The sequence below is a fragment of the Molossus molossus genome, unplaced genomic scaffold, assembly GCF_014108415.1.
Source record: "Molossus molossus isolate mMolMol1 unplaced genomic scaffold, mMolMol1.p scaffold_m16_p_13, whole genome shotgun sequence".
Classification (NCBI taxonomy): Eukaryota; Metazoa; Chordata; class Mammalia; order Chiroptera; family Molossidae; genus Molossus; species Molossus molossus.
In genome coordinates this window covers 81,703,412-81,719,588 of record NW_023425348.1, presented here as the reverse complement: position 1 = coordinate 81,719,588, position 16,177 = coordinate 81,703,412, and the positions used below count along the sequence as shown (strand labels likewise).

The 16,177-nt window shown below is 52.5% G+C and overlaps 1 protein-coding gene and 1 long non-coding RNA gene across 2 annotated transcripts in view; one reads left to right on the top strand and one right to left on the bottom strand.

Moving 5' to 3' along the window:
• Nucleotides 1-2,277: 2,277 nt before the first annotated feature.
• Nucleotides 2,278-16,177, bottom strand: part of CRY2 (cryptochrome circadian regulator 2) — a 30,778-nt gene continuing 16,878 nt past the window's right edge. The window contains exons 7-12 of the mRNA XM_036258263.1: nucleotides 15,087-15,398; nucleotides 14,695-14,846; nucleotides 14,371-14,573; nucleotides 13,988-14,080; nucleotides 12,724-12,865; nucleotides 2,278-4,526 (exon numbers count right to left, since the gene is read on the bottom strand). Coding sequence (XP_036114156.1) covers nucleotides 12,726-12,865; nucleotides 13,988-14,080; nucleotides 14,371-14,573; nucleotides 14,695-14,846; nucleotides 15,087-15,398 — 900 coding nt within the window. The 3' untranslated portion in view covers nucleotides 2,278-4,526; nucleotides 12,724-12,725. The remainder of the gene's footprint in view (nucleotides 4,527-12,723; nucleotides 12,866-13,987; nucleotides 14,081-14,370; nucleotides 14,574-14,694; nucleotides 14,847-15,086; nucleotides 15,399-16,177) is intronic.
• LOC118627815 lies at nucleotides 9,301-11,937 on the top strand. The gene is made up of 3 exons (XR_004959222.1): nucleotides 9,301-9,350; nucleotides 11,151-11,213; nucleotides 11,875-11,937. It is a non-coding gene; the product is annotated as an uncharacterized LOC118627815 (long non-coding RNA).

Below are 16,177 nucleotides of genomic sequence, written 5' to 3'. Positions count from 1 at the left end.
CCCGCCCCGCCCCTGGGTAGCCCCGCCCCTCCGGCGCTCTCCGAGGTGCTGAAGTCGTGGTCCCCGCGGCCGCCGGGCTCAGCCCAGTTCCACCCTAAATCACATACTGCTCCTCCCGCAAAGCTCCCCGCACCCCCTCCGCGCCCTGCGGGCTCTGCTAGTCGGAGGGGTGGGAGGTGAGGGGTGGGCCTAGAGTCCAGGTATCAGGTAACTAATTGCGGGACCTAGTTCTCGCCCTGCAGACAAAGAAGGCGGACTGGCAAGAGGGTAGTGGAAGAAGGCCGCAAGGGGTGAGGAGGTGTCCGTACTGCGCTCCTACAGCAGACAGGTTTGGAGTCAGTGTGTGACTCCAAACCTGTCACAGCCTGGCTCCCCAAGTGAATAGGTGATGTGGCTTTGCATTAGTAACTTAGCAGTCCTAAGGTTTGCTTTTCTCATCTGTGAAATGGGGACAATAATGGTCCCTCTCATGGTTGTTGTGGATGAAACGTAATACAGGTGTTGTCACAGAGGCTGAGTAGAGCCCATCTCCTGCTGGGGTCTAGGTCTCATCCTATCCTGTCCCCTTACCTTAAAGGGACCCTCCTAAGGACTCTGCCTAGAGGGTCTTCTCTTTAAAGATTGACCCAAGCCCCATTTGAGCCCCAAACAGCTACTAATGGTGAACTGAACCCTTCCTCTTGGTTTGTCTCTGTTTCTCCTTTTTCATGTCAGTACTTCCCCAGACTTTCCCCCTCTCACTTAGCATCCCCATTGCAATTCCTGCAAAGTATCCCTCTTTTGCACCCACAGACACCCCATAGACGGTTTCTCACATTCTAAGACTCGGGGCTTTTCCTTCTACCTACATAGTTATGTTCTTGGGATTCTGCCTTTCTGTTCCCTCCGGCACCTCTGTCCATGTTAGTTTCAGGCTATGGTTTCTTCCTGGTCTTCTCTCCCCCAAGAGGGCAGGTCTGTGAGTTCTTTCACAGAGCAGATTGCTGGACATGCAGGCTGCTGGCCAAGGTTCGGGCCCCAGCTCTGAGGGGTCATACAGCTTCTAGCCAAACCTCACTGGTTTCTCTGGCCACCTGAGAGAACTGCACAGGTCCTGTCCTTTACCTCACTCCGAAGAAGGGGCAGAGCAAACAGCTTCACAGCTTATGGAACCCTATTTGCAAAGCTGGAATGCCAACTGGTTAACCACCACCTTTTCCTTCAATGTGGCACCCAGAAAGGAGCTGTAGGCACCAGCCCTGCAGCAAACAACCCCTAGCTTGGGCCCCAAAAACAAACATCTCAATACTTGGAGCCCAAGGCCTTGGTTTCCCTGCCCCAGGCCCAGAGGAATGACCACTTTATCTTTCTTTCTGTCTTGGCCCAGGCTCCTTTCACTATACCCAAACAGTAGCCACCTACTGCTATGCTGCCTGGCTTTTCCTCCCAGGAAAGCATCTTACCATAGAAGCTAATAATTGTTCCTTAGAGTGTGTGCTTGTCTCAACTAGGGAGCATCCTCAGGTTAGAGGTGTGTGGTGGTGGTGGTGGTGTGTATGTGTGTGTGTGTGTAGGAATACTTCATCTTCCAGAACCTTGTGCTCAGGAACAAAGTTATCCCTTTGTTCTTAGCTCCCAAGGCCAAGCCAAAGCCACATTAGCTAGAAGCCAGGAGAAGGGAGAGAAGGAAGGGGGCAATCAGTAGCTTTAAAGCACAGCCAAGCCCCAAAGTCCAGTTCCTCCCTTTCCCCCTTTTTCACTGTTTGGGGCAGCTTGTGATCTTCTCTGGCCTTGCCTGAGCCCCTCCCACAGGAAGTTGGAGTGTAGGCTAACACTTTCACTTCCAGTGGTCCAAGGGTTGAAACCCCCACAGGAAAGCCCATGAACACTGCAGAGAGGGCCACTCTCTGGTCGGCTGGCATGAGACAAAGTCAGCACCCAGGTCTGGCTTTGGGCTTGGCTGTGGGAGCTAACCACCTAACCAAAGCCAGAGGACTTACATCCCTTCCGCACCACACAGCTTTGGCTTAAGTGTCCGGGTTGAAGTAAAGAATGAATCAAGGGCCTGATGGATCCTCAGCCTGGGGGGTTTAAGTGGGCCAAAGGCAGGGTCAATGCAGAATAGCACTCAGGGACCTCATCCTGGGCCTGGAGTGCTCCGTGCCACCCTGACTGATTGCCCTCAACTCTGACAAAGATCTGGAACTCCAGTTGCTCACCTAGGAACCTCCCCTTCCCCCATCCTTCCCCAACCCCACTTCCCTGCCACCCCCAAGGAAGGGTAGGAGGCTCCTGGCTCCAGCAAAACCAGGATGCTCTGGCTTAAGGCTCCATTCAGGCTCAGCCTGACTGACTCTCAGTCCCCGGACCTTCCACAAGACTGACGACAGTACGGCTTTACTCAGACAGGATCAGACATTTATGAAACAAGTGAATGTTCACAAACAATCTGGGGGAGAAACACACGTTCCCAGAATAGAAAATCTCTGTATAAAGTGCATTTTGCCTGCAACCATCTCTTCCCCATGCTGGCCCTTGGATCAGGATTTGGGGCAATGCTCTGCGGCGGCCCCCAGGGACACCTGGGCTGGGGGGGACACAAAGCCACCGTGGAGCTCCAGGCCACTGGACACACCCTTTCTCACCCCCACTCCATTCCACAGGGAGTGGGCCAGCATGCCAGGGTTGGTGAAGTGGAGTGTGTGGTCTGGCCAACTTGTACCTTAGGGAAGAGAGCCATCCTCAAATGGGCTCATCCTGACATCTGAAGGCGCTGCTAAATCAATCCCGACTCTGGCCCTAAGCCCTCCGGCCTTCTCAGTTTCTCAGGCCAGCCCTTCCAGGCTTGCTCTGCTCCCCTTCGGGCAGTAGCTCCCAGTTCTGCCTCCTCCTGGCTGGGGCTAAGGGAACAGGGACGCCCCCAACACAAGGCTTCAAATACACACAGTCACCTGTGCGCCCCCCCCCCCCCCAGTAGGGACATTTTCAGTGAGGGTGACATACATACAACATTTGGACTCTAAAGGCAGCTCTCTGGCTGAGAATATCTGCGGACATGTCAGGACAGCTGGAGACGGGGCCTGAGCCCGGAGCTCCAGCCCAAGGACAGAGAACAGTGAGGGGCAGGGCTGGGGCCAAGGCGTTGACAGCTGGGAGGCTAGGGAAGGTCACAGGGAGGTAGAGAAGAGAAGGCCCAGAGGCCAGCTTAGTGTTACACATGAGGACAAAAATCCAGAGGAACCAGCTTCTCAGCCATGTGTGCACACGCACATGCATACGCACACACACACAACACGCACGCACACACTCTGTGGCTCAAGTGCAGGCCACGGGTGGAAGGAAGACGTGCTGCAGCTGACCACAGTCCTTTCCATTTTGCCTTTCTCATCACAAGCCTTCGGCGGTGGGAGGGTTGAGGTGGGAGGCACAGGCCACTTCTGGAATGTAAGGCCTCGGCGTCTCTGGGCCAAGCCTCCCACCTGCTGCGTCTGGAAGGGTTGATGTGCTGGGTGGGCTCTCTGCTTGGACCTTAATCAACTGTCCCTGACAGTCCCCACCTGAGTCCACCTGTCTGGGTCCTTGGCGTCCAGCTATTGGCAGAGCTGACACGGCAGCCTGGATGCTGACCGGTCCCGAGCAGGCAGAGGCTAGAACCAGGCTCCCCTGGGCGGGTGTCAGCTGACCTCAGAGGCAGCACTGTGGTGCCCTGGAGTGTGGCCGGAGGAGCCGGGAACCTGGCCTCCTCCTGGTGGAGGCACTGGGTCTCCACAGTCAGCTCTGAGGCCGGCTCTCAGCTTCCAGGGGAGGAGCGGTGACAGCTGGGACACTATTTCTAATCTTAGGTTTCCAGCCCCTACACGGTGAATGTACTTCCTAGCCTGGCATCTGCAGTGCCGAGCGTGCAGGTACTGGTACTTCTGAATGATGGCCGAGAGTTTTCAGATCTGTCCACAGCCTTGTTCTGTGTCCGAGAGGCCTGAGGAAGGGCCAGGAGGACCCAGAGGCAGAGAATTTTATAATAAGAAGGAAGCCAGGCCAGGTGACTCTGTCCACTCCAGCCTGCTCAGCGTCCAGGGTCAGGAGGAGCTCAGCAGGGCTCTGGCTGCTTCTAGAATCCCATGCTCTGAGTAAGAGCCAGAAATGTTGCCCTTCTGCTCCTCCGTCTGATGTGAGAAGGGAGGGAGGGAGGGCTGGGGGAGGGGCAGACGCTGGAATCCCAGCTAGGGTCCTACCACTCTTCTGTTCAGACAAGGCAGCTGGCTCGCAGGGACAGGTAGTGGCTGAAAGTCACAGCCATGACCCCCAACCTGGTGTCTGAAGGCTGAGGTGAAGCGGCTACAGGTACTTCTCCAGCCCAGGCAGTGCTCAGAATCACAAGAGTGTAAACAGACGCATGCACACGCAAATAGGCACACCACTCCTTCCTCTGCATGCGCGCGCACACACGTTCGCTTGATCTGTCGTGATCAGCTTCTCTGCAGGCTGCTCTCTGCTGCGGTGGTGGCTGCTTGGGCACCCAGGCTTTGCTCACGGAGCCACAGCTGCAGCTGAAAGAGAAAAACAAGTGCTAAAGGAACATTCAAGAGGCTGCTCAGTTGCCCAGGGACACAAGCTCCTCTGTCTGCTGCTCTGGGGATGCCCAGGCTGGAAACTAGGAACTGGGAAGAGCGAACCACATGGGCCACAGTGTCCAGGGACAAGGTTGTTGCTGGGATGCCACCGGGTACATGAACACTGCCCCTCTGAGATGCTGATGCAGGACAAACTCTCCCCTGCAGACCTCTGGGCCTCTGCTGCTCCAGGACGGGGGCGGGGCATGTGAGGCTTATACGAGGTCTTGGGAGACATTGCTCAGATATGACAAGGGCAGTTTCTGAATCAAGGCAGAGTGGCTGCCGCCAGAAATGGAGAGCCAGAAAAAATGGCTGGCAGAGAAGTCAGTCGGGACCAGTAATTTTGAAGATGACTGAGTTTAGAAATTTCCACGTATAGAGAAAAGAAAGGACTGAGTTTAGAAATTTCTATGTATAGAGAAAAGAAAGGACTGAGTTTAGAAATTTCCATGTATAAAGAAAAGAAAGAACCCTGGTAGGTGCTAGAGGACTGAGGAGAGGAGAGAAGAGACATGAAGACGATTCATTTTAAAGATTTATAATATCCTGACTCTGGGGCAGAGGGAAGAAATGGCTTCCTGCCTGATAAGAGGCCGGGGTAAGCCCATCACAGTGTGGGGCGGCCTGTTGAAGTAGGTCTGTCTGAGAGCATACAGACCCTCAGTGTTCTGTTCAAAGTCTGTACAGTGTAAACACCAGTGAGGCAGGTAAAAAACTCACTGAGCCTATGGGTCAGGCCCTATACACTTGTGTTATGGCTGAATCGTGTCTCCCCAAAATTCACACGTTAAAGTCCTAACTTTAGAATGTGACTGTTTTTGGAGACAGAGTCTTTAAAGAGGTAATTTAATAAAAATGAGATGATTAAAGTGGGCCCTGACCCACATGACTGGTGTCCTTATAAGAAGAGGAGATGAGGTCACCTGCCTCTAAGACTTTTATTTTTATTTATGTTTAATTTTTTTTCTTTATTGATTTCAGAAAGAGGAAGGGAGAGACAGAAACATTGATGAGTGAGAACACTGACTGGCCGCCTCCTGCATGCCCCCCACTGGGGATTGGGCCCACAAGCTGGGCATGGGCCCTGACTAGGAATCGAACCAGTGACCTCTTGGTGCATGGTGTTGATGCTCAACCACTAAGCCACACAAGCCAGGCCTGCATCTAAGACTTTTAGTCTCCAGAACTGTGAGAGAATAAATTTCTGTTGTTTAAGTCAGCTAGTTGGTGCACAAGCAAACAACCCATTAACCCTGAGGATATGGCCTCCATTTTTACAGATAAGACTGAAGCCAGAGAAATAAATAAATTGCCCAAGACCACAGCACTCAGAGGTGGCAGAGCCAAGGAGGAAACCCAGGCCTGTCTGATTCCAAAACTCATGTGTTTACCACTAAGTAATCTCGATACTAGAGCATTGCTCATTAAGACTTTTAGAGGATATAAAAAGAAGAAATTCAACATGGTGGCATGAAGACACATCTGAGCAACATAAATGGAAGCACAGATGTGAACAGAAAAGGAAAAATGCTGTCGAGAATCAAAGAAATTGGACTCAGGGTTTTAAAACCAGTCTTCTGACACATGTAACCCTTTTAAGACAAATGTTAAATCTGAAGATGATTTTATCTAGATTTTATCATCAGATAATTTCCCTGAAGTGGGGTAAACGAAAGAGCAAATGTAGCTGGGCTGGTGTGGCTCAATGGATTGCGTGTAACCCCATGCAGCCAGAGGTCACCGGTTCGATTCCCGGGTTGCGGGCTCGAGGCAGCTGTTTCTCTCTCTCTCTCTCTCCGTTCCTTTCTCTCTAAAAAAAAAAAAAAAAATCAATAAAAACATATTTTTTTAAAAAAGGGCAAATATAGGTGTGGTCAACTGTACTGTCAATAAGTACTGAATGCCTCATTCTTTAAGATGTGTATTGTTTTCAACAACTTTTCCCTTTAAGCGTGTGCTATAATAAACCTAGCCATATCTTTCCACTACAAATAAATGTTACTAAAGTGTATACACGTTTACTGAAACATGACTCTACGTATTTCACACGCAGGTCTCTCCAGCCCCTGCTGCTAAGCCAGAGAGACGGCCACTCTGAAAGGAAAGTTTGGACTGCAGAGCAGACCACACAGGCCCCGGCCGATGCCTCCATTTCGTGTGTTTCCTTCCCCTTAAGGCATGGGGGAGAGAGTGCTCGAGGGGCCCTAGGACACGGGCTCTTACTCTGGGGGCCCTTCGGGGTCCGAGGAGGGGCTCGAGGGCAGTCCACGAAGACCCTGAAGTCCTTTGCGTGGTTTTTCTGTGCGAATAGGTGCAATTTTCTGGGAAGAGGCTCCCTCCTTCCTCAGATTCTCAAAACATGGGTAACCCAAAAAGGGTTGAAGAGCCAGTGCCTCAGCTTAGAAGATAAGGGAGTGAGGTGCACTCAGGTGGCTATAATGATAACAATTCAGACCCCTGTAGACTCAGCCATGACTTAGGTGTGGGACAGGCTAATGAAGGGAGATGACGGTGTCCTGGCCTCAGATAAGCCCCAGTGACCCAAGTCCCTAGATGATGGGTTCAAAACCACAAGCACAGTAACCTGAGGTTTGGAAGAACCAGCTCGTCCCTGACTACAAAGCTGGTGCAGGCCTGTTCAACCAGTTACTCAAGGTGCTTGATCAGCAGACAACGAGGTGGTCCCTGTGCTCTGGTCTCAAGCAAAGGCACAGGTCTGTAGAAAAAGGGGTCTGGGGAAATCAAATGAGGCCTTGCAGGAAAATGATAACAGCAGCATGAAAGGAAAGGGAGGAACAAGGAGAGGCACCAGGGGAAAAATCAACCATAAAACTTGCACTGAAAAAAATCAAACTCTCAGTTGTCTGACTCTTTTGCCCTGTCATTAATGCAAGAAACACAGAGCCCTGGCCAGTTTGGCTCAGCGGTTAGAGCATCGGCCTGCGGTCCTGAGAGACCCGGGTTCGGTTCCCGCTAAGGGCACCTTACCTCGGTTGCAGTTTGTCCCCGGCCCTGGTTGGTCGTGAGGGTGGCAGCCACTCGATGTGTTCCTTTCACATCGATGTTTCTCTCTCTCTCTCTGTTCCTCTCTCTCCCTCCCACTCTACCTGAACAAAAAATGGAAAAATGTCCTCGGGTGAGGATAAAAAAAAAGAAACACAGAAGCAGGTGGAACACAAAATAAACGAATGACTGCCTCTCTCAGGGCGCCCATTATTAGTTAGGACGGCCCCCTGGGCCCCTGCGGCCTCACACCCTTTCTTGTCCATTGGATGCTAACAAGAAACCCAAATCTGCAAGACCACTCTTCCCCTATCCAAGCCGAGGAAGGATGGGCACGCATGAGCTATGTCAGCAGAGGGTACCACACTGGCTCAAGGGCTACAGGAAACTTTGGAGCCTGTAACCAAGTCTCAGATGTCACCCTCTCCCCACCACACTGGGCGAGGCACAGTGCCCAAGCACTCAGGAGTGGCAGAGTTTGCTACCAGCTCCCAAGTTAGGAGCAGGGAGTACAGAGGTGCAGCTGGGCCTGGATGGGACAGAAAGCTGAGCTCTTGAGCTCAGTGTCATTCCTCATATCAGCCACCCATGTACCCTTCCTGCATCACACAAATCATACAGCCAAAGGGAGGGGGCCTCAATCAGTCTACAGCTACTGAGTAAGTGCCAGAGAAATGGCAGTGGACGGAGCCCCAACTTCTTATTTCCAGGTCAGGAACTGAGAACCACAGAGGTGAGGCAGCTGGTGCGAAGGCTCCCAGGCACTGAATGGCGGGACAGGGTGCAGACCCTTCTCATGGTGAGTGTGAAGCTGGGGCTTCCTGAACACCATACCGCCTCCACTTCTGTGTACCATTTTACAGACTGTCCAGTGCCTTTCACATACATTCTTTCATGTAAGGAGGGATCGCAACTACACAAGTGTTAAAAGGCTATGGAAGCGATTCCAGAAGTCAGGTTTTCCCCAGTGAAGCCCAGGGCTAACCAAGCTCTGGTGAACTGCTGGAGGGGGACAGGAAGAGGTGATCCTTGGCCATGAACCTTTTGTTCATGGGGCTTCTCTCAATAGATCACTATGTTCCAGCAGAAAGGCAAATGGATCATGTGAGTTGTTCCCCCTATGGTAAAATAACTGCACCAATGAGAAAAAATCTGTACACAATTGAGGCTCATGGAATCCTGAGCAGTCAGCAGCTTTGGGGATCATGGGGTAGCAGCTGAAATGCTAGCTATTTGGGGGCTGGCTTATTTTTCAGTTCGGTGAACATTGTACAATAAAACCAAATGGGTCTGAGGTAGGCATGGAACCTTCTGATATGAGGGCATGTTTTCCCACAAGATCAGTTTAAACTATAAATCACTGTCTGTCCAGTGAATGGCCACAGGCCTGAGGCATTAGAAATAACAGAACCATCAAATTATAGCGCACAGCTGACCAGGGCCTCCAAAATCCAGGATGGAGCCTTCAGGCTGGTAAAGAATGACAGTCACACCTCACAGCTAAAGCATCTCAGAAAGGTTACCATCCTAATCCAAGTCACACAACTAACATGGACAGAGAAGAGGGGAGAAGGGGACGAGTCTCCTGCCTCTCAATGTAAAGCTGTGACCACTTTGGCCGAGAGACCACTGCTCTGTGTGCTGGCTCTGACCGAAGAAACAGTAACACAGTCAAGGACACCCTGAAAAGCACGTGCAAGGTGGTAATGTGATTTCATCTGTGTGGTGAATGTTACTTATTCAGTGGCTTTTCAGGTATGTTTTGTCATTTTCTTTTCCTAACATGTTTGCTCGGTGGGTATGGGAGGTGACAAGATGCTATTTTACAGACGAGGATGCTGACGATCTTTAGGCCCAGGTGCTATCACCAGTGTACAGGGAAACACAATTTACTCTTTTCTCTCAAGGTGTCCAAAGGACACAAGTGGTCATCCCAGTCTGTCTTGTCCTCTGACCTCCTGGCCCTTACTTCTAACCAATTAGCCATGAGTTAAGGCCAGAGTAAATCTTGAGAATTAGTCCTTAAGATCCCAATAGGCTGATGGACAATCTACTGGACTACAAGGCAGGAAACAAGCACTGACCTCTGCATCCCTGTAATGTCACTTGAAATTACTGCTACAGCCTCTCAGCTGGCTCTCTCCTGCCACCATCTCCTCTGCAGGTCCCAGCCCACTGCCTGGCTAATCTTCCAAAAGTGCCAGCTTGATCATTTCACTCTCCTGTTCCCAAAGTCCTTAGCTCCCAGAGAGCAGACCTGACATCTAAGACCCTCCATGATCAGACTCAACTATAACATTATATTCTTTGAAAATAATAATGATAACTATGTCCATCATCATCATCATCATTCATTGTCATACCAGGCTTGGGGCTAAGTGCCTTCTGTATTATGCAGACACTCCCGACTGTCAATACTTCCTGGCTAACAGAACCTAGATTTTGTTCTGTGGGTTGTGGGCCTGGCCCAGCCAATGGGTCATGATTGATCTAAGTCAGTGATTCTCAAAATTCAGTCCCAGAACAACATTATCATCAACCACTGGGAATCCGTCAGAAATGCAAATTCTAAGGTCCCACCCCAGACCCACTGAATCAGATTCTGTGGGTGGGGCCCAGCAATCTGTGGCTTAACAAATTCTCTCAGGACCGCAGGCTGATGCTCTAACCGCTGAGCCAAACCGGCCAGGGCGGCTTAACAAATTCTCTAGGGGATTCTATTGCTCACTCTAGTTGAAAATCCAATAGTCTAAACTACTCTGGACAAGCAGGATCCCTACTTCCCACCTGGGGGGTGGCTTTATGACTCAGTTCTGGCTCATGAGACCTATGTGAAAAGCCAGGGGAGGGAATTCTGGGAAAGCTTTCGTGTTCTTGATGAAAGAGCGGCATTCCCTGACAACCCTTGTAATATAAAACTGCAACCTCCACTGTGTCCCCACCTTTACTTTCTATCTTCTGACCCAACTTTATTTTTTCTTCATACCACCGAGGGCCTACTGACATATTATTCATCTATTTGATTTCTGTCTGTCTCCTCCCACTAAGACCTGAGAGGAAAGGAATTCTGTAAGTCTTGCTCACAACCACATCCCAATGCCTACAATCCCAGTGTCTGGCAAATTGTGATCACTTAACATATGTTTACGGAATGAAGGAGTACAGCTGTCTCTGCTATTCCTTCTCTTCCCTGCTTTGGATGAGGAATTGATGGCTGGAGCTGTGGTAGCCACCTTGAGTCCACGAAGCAAGACAGCCTCTGCTGTCAGCATTGTTAAGCCACCAAACCAAACCCAGCAACACCCAGCTCTGGGCCTCTTGTTAGGCAAGAAAATAAATCCCTATCTGTTTTAGATACAGTAGTCAGGTTTTACTCCCAGTAGCCCCAAACATTCCTATCTGACACATGTTTAATAGTTTAGTCTTTGCAACAATAACCTAATTTGTAGGTGAGGAAACTGAGTCTCAAAGTGGTTAAGTAATTTGTATAAGATCACCTAGTCATTAAGCTGTTTTCTTGTCCGAAATGCCCCCTAAATCCAATTCACCTTTCAGGCCCGGGCGTAAACCTGTATATTGTATTCCCTGACCACTGGGCCCACCAACAGCAGTTGTGTGGTAAGTGTGCAGAGTCTGTAATGTTTGTCTAGGAATCACGGTTACACTTCGTTTTCTATGCAGACTGTTAAATCCTTGTGGATACACATCATGTCACATTTTATATGTCCTATGCTCCCCTTTCTCACATACCTGTTGGCAACAATTTCATGCTGAATTGAACCATGAGCTTACTGAGCAACCCTGACCGGACATTTAACCTCTCTGTTCTTTGGTCTCCTCACCTGGACGTCGGACTATCAGCCTGGCAAGTTTCAGATTTGCAGAACAGAATGAACTTTGCTTAGTATCAGAGTTAAGAGATAACAAAGAGAGCCGTCTCTAAGGCTGCCGTGCTCCCAGAACAAGATAGCACAAATCTGTCCATCAGCAAAGAGCCTAGTGGGGTCAAGGGCATATGCATCAGACACTTGCTGTCTCACCGCACTGAAGCCTGGACCATCAAACCAGGTGGCCCCGCCCAGTCCTGAAGCAGAGGGGTTTGGAAAAAAGAATCCATCGGCTCCAAGGACAAAATCACCCTCCAATCTCATGGCACGTACGGAACAGCCTGAAATCATGACTCAAAGAGGACAATCATTTATATTTCTCTAAGAAAGGCATAAATGGCCCTTCCTGCTCTAGGGAAGGAAGAGTCAGGTTTTTTTTTCCTCCTAAACAGCTTTCAGGGAGTTTCCAAGAAAGATGAATGATAACAGGAAAGCACAGAGCCAAAGCCAAAGCCATAATAAAGGTGAGAATGGAGGAGTGGCTGTAAGAAGAGGATGGGGAGGCCCCCCCCCCCCCATCGGTCCTTAGGTGGGGCTGGGCTGAGTGTCTCTTCTGAAGGTAAGTGCTGCCCTCCCCTGGCCTGCCTACAGAACACAAGCCACCCGGAGATGGCAGAGGGGCCCTGAGCAGCCTCAGACCCTGCCACGGGGCTATTTCTTCTACAGCTTCCCATTCAGGTCTCTGCTCACTTTTCATTAGATTTGACTCACTTTGAAAAGTAGAAAGAGCTCCCACTGATCCTCAATTTTTTCCCCTTAGTTGGCAAAGAAAGAAAAGGGGTTTACTTTGAAATTTCCTTTTAAATTTTAGCAGGTATAGAAGTGAAGATGGTAGAATTTTTTAACTGAAATCCTACAAAATCATGCAGTTTCCACCAGCTTTTCTTTGAGAATAATTTTTTTCCATTTCTCTCCAGATAGAGAGAGAGAGAGTGAGAGAGAGAGAGAGAGAACATCGATGTGAGAGAGACACACTGATTGGTTGCCTCCTGCAGGACACCAACCAGGGCCAGGGACCAAACCTCAACTGAGGTACGTGCCCTTGACTGGACTCGAACTAGTGACTCTTTGGTCTGTGGGCCAACCCTCTAACCACTGAGTCAAACTGGCCAAGGCCCACCAACTTTTAATCTGTTTACTGGGTCTTAACCTTCAGCAAGAAGGGAAGTAGTTTTCCAAACCTGCCCCCACCTCTCTCCCACCTTCCCTCCTGAGGCGGAGTCTAAGCTGCTGTCACTCACTCTCAGACATCCCTGCTCGGCAGCTCTGGGGCGGGCAACTCTGCCACCCTGGCCCGTTTGCTGAGTTCTTCACCGGGAGGCTCCTCGGCTGCTTCCAGCTTGCGTTTGGGGGACGCTGGGCCACTGGGTAGTGGTCTTGGGCCTGTAGGGAAGCAGGTCAGAGTGTCACACAGGTTGTGTATGGAGCCAAGATGACCTGCAGCTGTGCAGAGGCAGCTCTGTAAGGGGCAGGGAGCCTGCTCATCAATGCAATGTTGCTCCTCAGGCCTGACCCTTCCTTTTAGCAATGACCTTGCCTGCAAATGTCCAAGGAGAGCACGACCAGGAGTGTTGGCAGCAGAGCCAGATTTGGGGCCTCAAATCTCCTGGGCTCCAGGCCTGATTTGGTCCGTCTGCTGTCCTTGCTCTGAAAGTGAGGAATTCCCACCGTGCCCCTGCACACACCTCCTGAAGCAGGAAGGAGCAGCGCCCTCACTGGCCATGCTGAACAAACCAGAAAGCCCTGGAGTTCCTGCCAGTCTCCTTACTGATCCTCATCCCAGAGCCGAGAGAGGAGGCTAGAATGCAGCAGGGCTATTACTTCTCTCTTTCCTGCCACCATGGGCCAGGCTGCCTTCGCCTGCCTGGACAGCTGCAGTCGCCTCCTTTCTAGCCTCCCTGTGCTCACAACTGCCCACCCTGCCCCTGCCACACAGCAGGCAGAGGGAGTGTGGTAAAACTGAAATCGGATGGCGCCCCACCCAGTGCCCGCCACCGCTGCCTTCTCAGTGTGCCGACCACAGACCGGTGCTACTCCTGCTTCCGCTCGCCCTCCTCTCTCGTTCCAGTTCCAGCCCCTCACTCGGCACGTGCCACCGCACGGCCTCCTCCCGACCTTTGTTCCTTGAATGGGTTGAGCTCGTTCCTGTCTGAGGCTTTTTCTTTGCCGGGAATGCTCTTCCCTCAGTTCTTGGAGAGGCTGGTCCTGCTCACTACTTGGTCCCAGCAGAGAGGTGTTCCCTGACTACTGTGATCTACAGTCACCGAAGTAACCCCCTTGCCCCAGCCTTTCTCCTAGCAGGTCACTCGATTTTGTTTTCCCAGAAGCACTGTCACCTGAAGTGATCTGCGCAGCTCCTTTACCAGCTGTCTGCCCCAGGTGGGACATAAGCTCCACTGGGCCCAAATTTGTTTTGGCCTTTGTCACCAGCCCTCAGTGACTGCAGTGGTGGTTCCGCAGTGCCCTGGGGATGGGCACAGGCCGCCGCAGCCCTCTGCTACCCACCTGCACTGCCCGAGCTCCCCGTCTGGCTTGAGGTGGGCTCTGCCACTGGGCTGCTGAGGTCTTCCACGCAAGAAGGGACAGATGCCAGCAGACCTGGGAGAGAGACCGGGGAGTCATCAGAAGACACTCACAGGACTGCAGAGGGCTGCAGGGAAGGGGACAACTGGTGGGGGTCCTGGGCCCTGACACTGAGGTTCCACTCTTCCCATGACCACTCAGAGGCCCGATCCAGCCCAGCGTGCAGTGCCCTGTGCCGTGGGAAGTCAAATCAACGGAACACCTCTCAGTGTCCTAGGCAAGTATCTGGGAACCCCCTCAGCCCTCGGAGCCTGCTGGTGCTGCCCTTCCTTTCAGGGGCTGGCGGGGGAGCAGCAGCTCCTTACAGAGTCCCCGGTAGCGAGAGAGCTGCTGGTAAATCTGCTTCATTCGCTCAATGTTGAGCCGGCTGGTCTCGGCGTGGTTGACGATGGGCCGGGGGTAGTCCACACCGATGATGCACTTGGCTGCCTTCTGAACCGACTCTGGGGCATTCCAGGGCTCATAGATGTATCGAGAGGGGAACCCTTTCAGTTTGGGCAGGTATCGCCTGAAACGACACACCAGACAATCCATCAGCACAGCAGGGCCATCTGCAAAGGGCCAAGGGTATCCCGTCCTAGGAGGAGGCCACAGTGGCCAGTGGCAGAGAGCCTGGTCTGCGCTCTCACCTGATGTAGTCACCGCTGGGGTCCGTGCGGCGGCCGAAGCCCACGGGGCAGTAGCAGTGGAAGAACTGCTGGAAGAAAGCGCTGCAGGACAGCCACATCCAGCTGCCCGCATTCACGCTGAAGTCTGCATCCAGGAGCAGCTCATCAAACACCTAGATGGGGGCCGGGTGGGCCATCAGCCTACCTGGGTACCTACTGCCATGGTTCTTCCCAAGTCATTATATACCCCCTGAAGAAAAGAGCCAACCCCCTTCTATGCCCTCTGAGCCCACAAGAATTTGGAGGGGATCTCCTGGGCCCAGGGATCCCACCCCATCCCCCAGCCCCGAGGGGCTGCCCTCGGCTGGGCCTGACTAGAGGGCACAGGCCAGCTCCCCGCTGAGAGCACTCACCCGGACCCCGCTCTCCCAGCTGACCCAGAGGTCCCCGCGGGTGAGGAAGCAGGCCACAGCGTGCCGGGCCAGGTGGTGGATCCAGCCCTCCTGCCTCAGTTGCGTCATGATGGCGTCGATCCAAGGGAAGCCTGTCTTGCCCTCGGCCCACTTGGCCAGGGCCTCAGGGTTGCGGTCCCAGGGGATCTGGATGCAGATGGGGTTCCCCTCCATGCGGTCGAACCTGGGGTTGTTGGTGGCTGCTGTGTAGAAAAACTCTCGCCACAGGAGTTGCCCAAACAGGGAGAGGGGAGGTGTGCTGTTTCGCTTCACCTGGGGGTGGGAGGAGCATGTGGATATAAACACTTGCCCAGCTCTTGTCACCGTGTCCCCAGACCTCTCCCACGAGGGAATTTGGAGCTGCCATGCACCTGGTGGCTCCAAGCCCCCTAGACATGTGCAGGGACTATCACAATGTGCCCACAGGCTGGACCCCAGGCCTGGCTGGGCCCTGCTCTGAGATGAGAATGGCTATGGAGAGGTGGGCAGTGGAAAGGGACAAAGGACATCACTGAACTCTTCCCTGGGAACCAAACCCCCCGACTGGCTCATAATCCTCGCCCTCAGGGGCTAAGTTTGGCTCTACTTTCCAGACCGTCAAAGGGACTCTCCCATCACCACACATGAAAAATGCTCAGTCTAGATTTTGGTTACTTAAGTTACACACTATAGCCGGGATCTGGGGCCATGAGGAATGTGAATAGGGTGTGCTGCCCTCTCGCCGTCTGGGGATGGGGACACTGCCACAGGATCTGCCTACAGTCTGCATGGCATGGCCCACATGCAGCCCCCGGGCATCTCCTCATCACTAACGGGCAGCAGCCACCCCTGAGCTCCCCCTCGGTGCTCTGGACACAACCCCGAGAGGACCGCGGTGCTCTGCAGCCTCGCTCTCCCTGCGTGCTGCCCAAGTGCTCGCCCCCCTCACCTGCTGCCAGCAGACCTGCCACCTCTAGGGACACACCGAGGCCGCTTTTCTGCCTGTCCTGTTCTACCCGGTAACCTGGACTTCATGTAGATCAGCGGTCTGGGCTCTGCCCGCTCTTGGATGT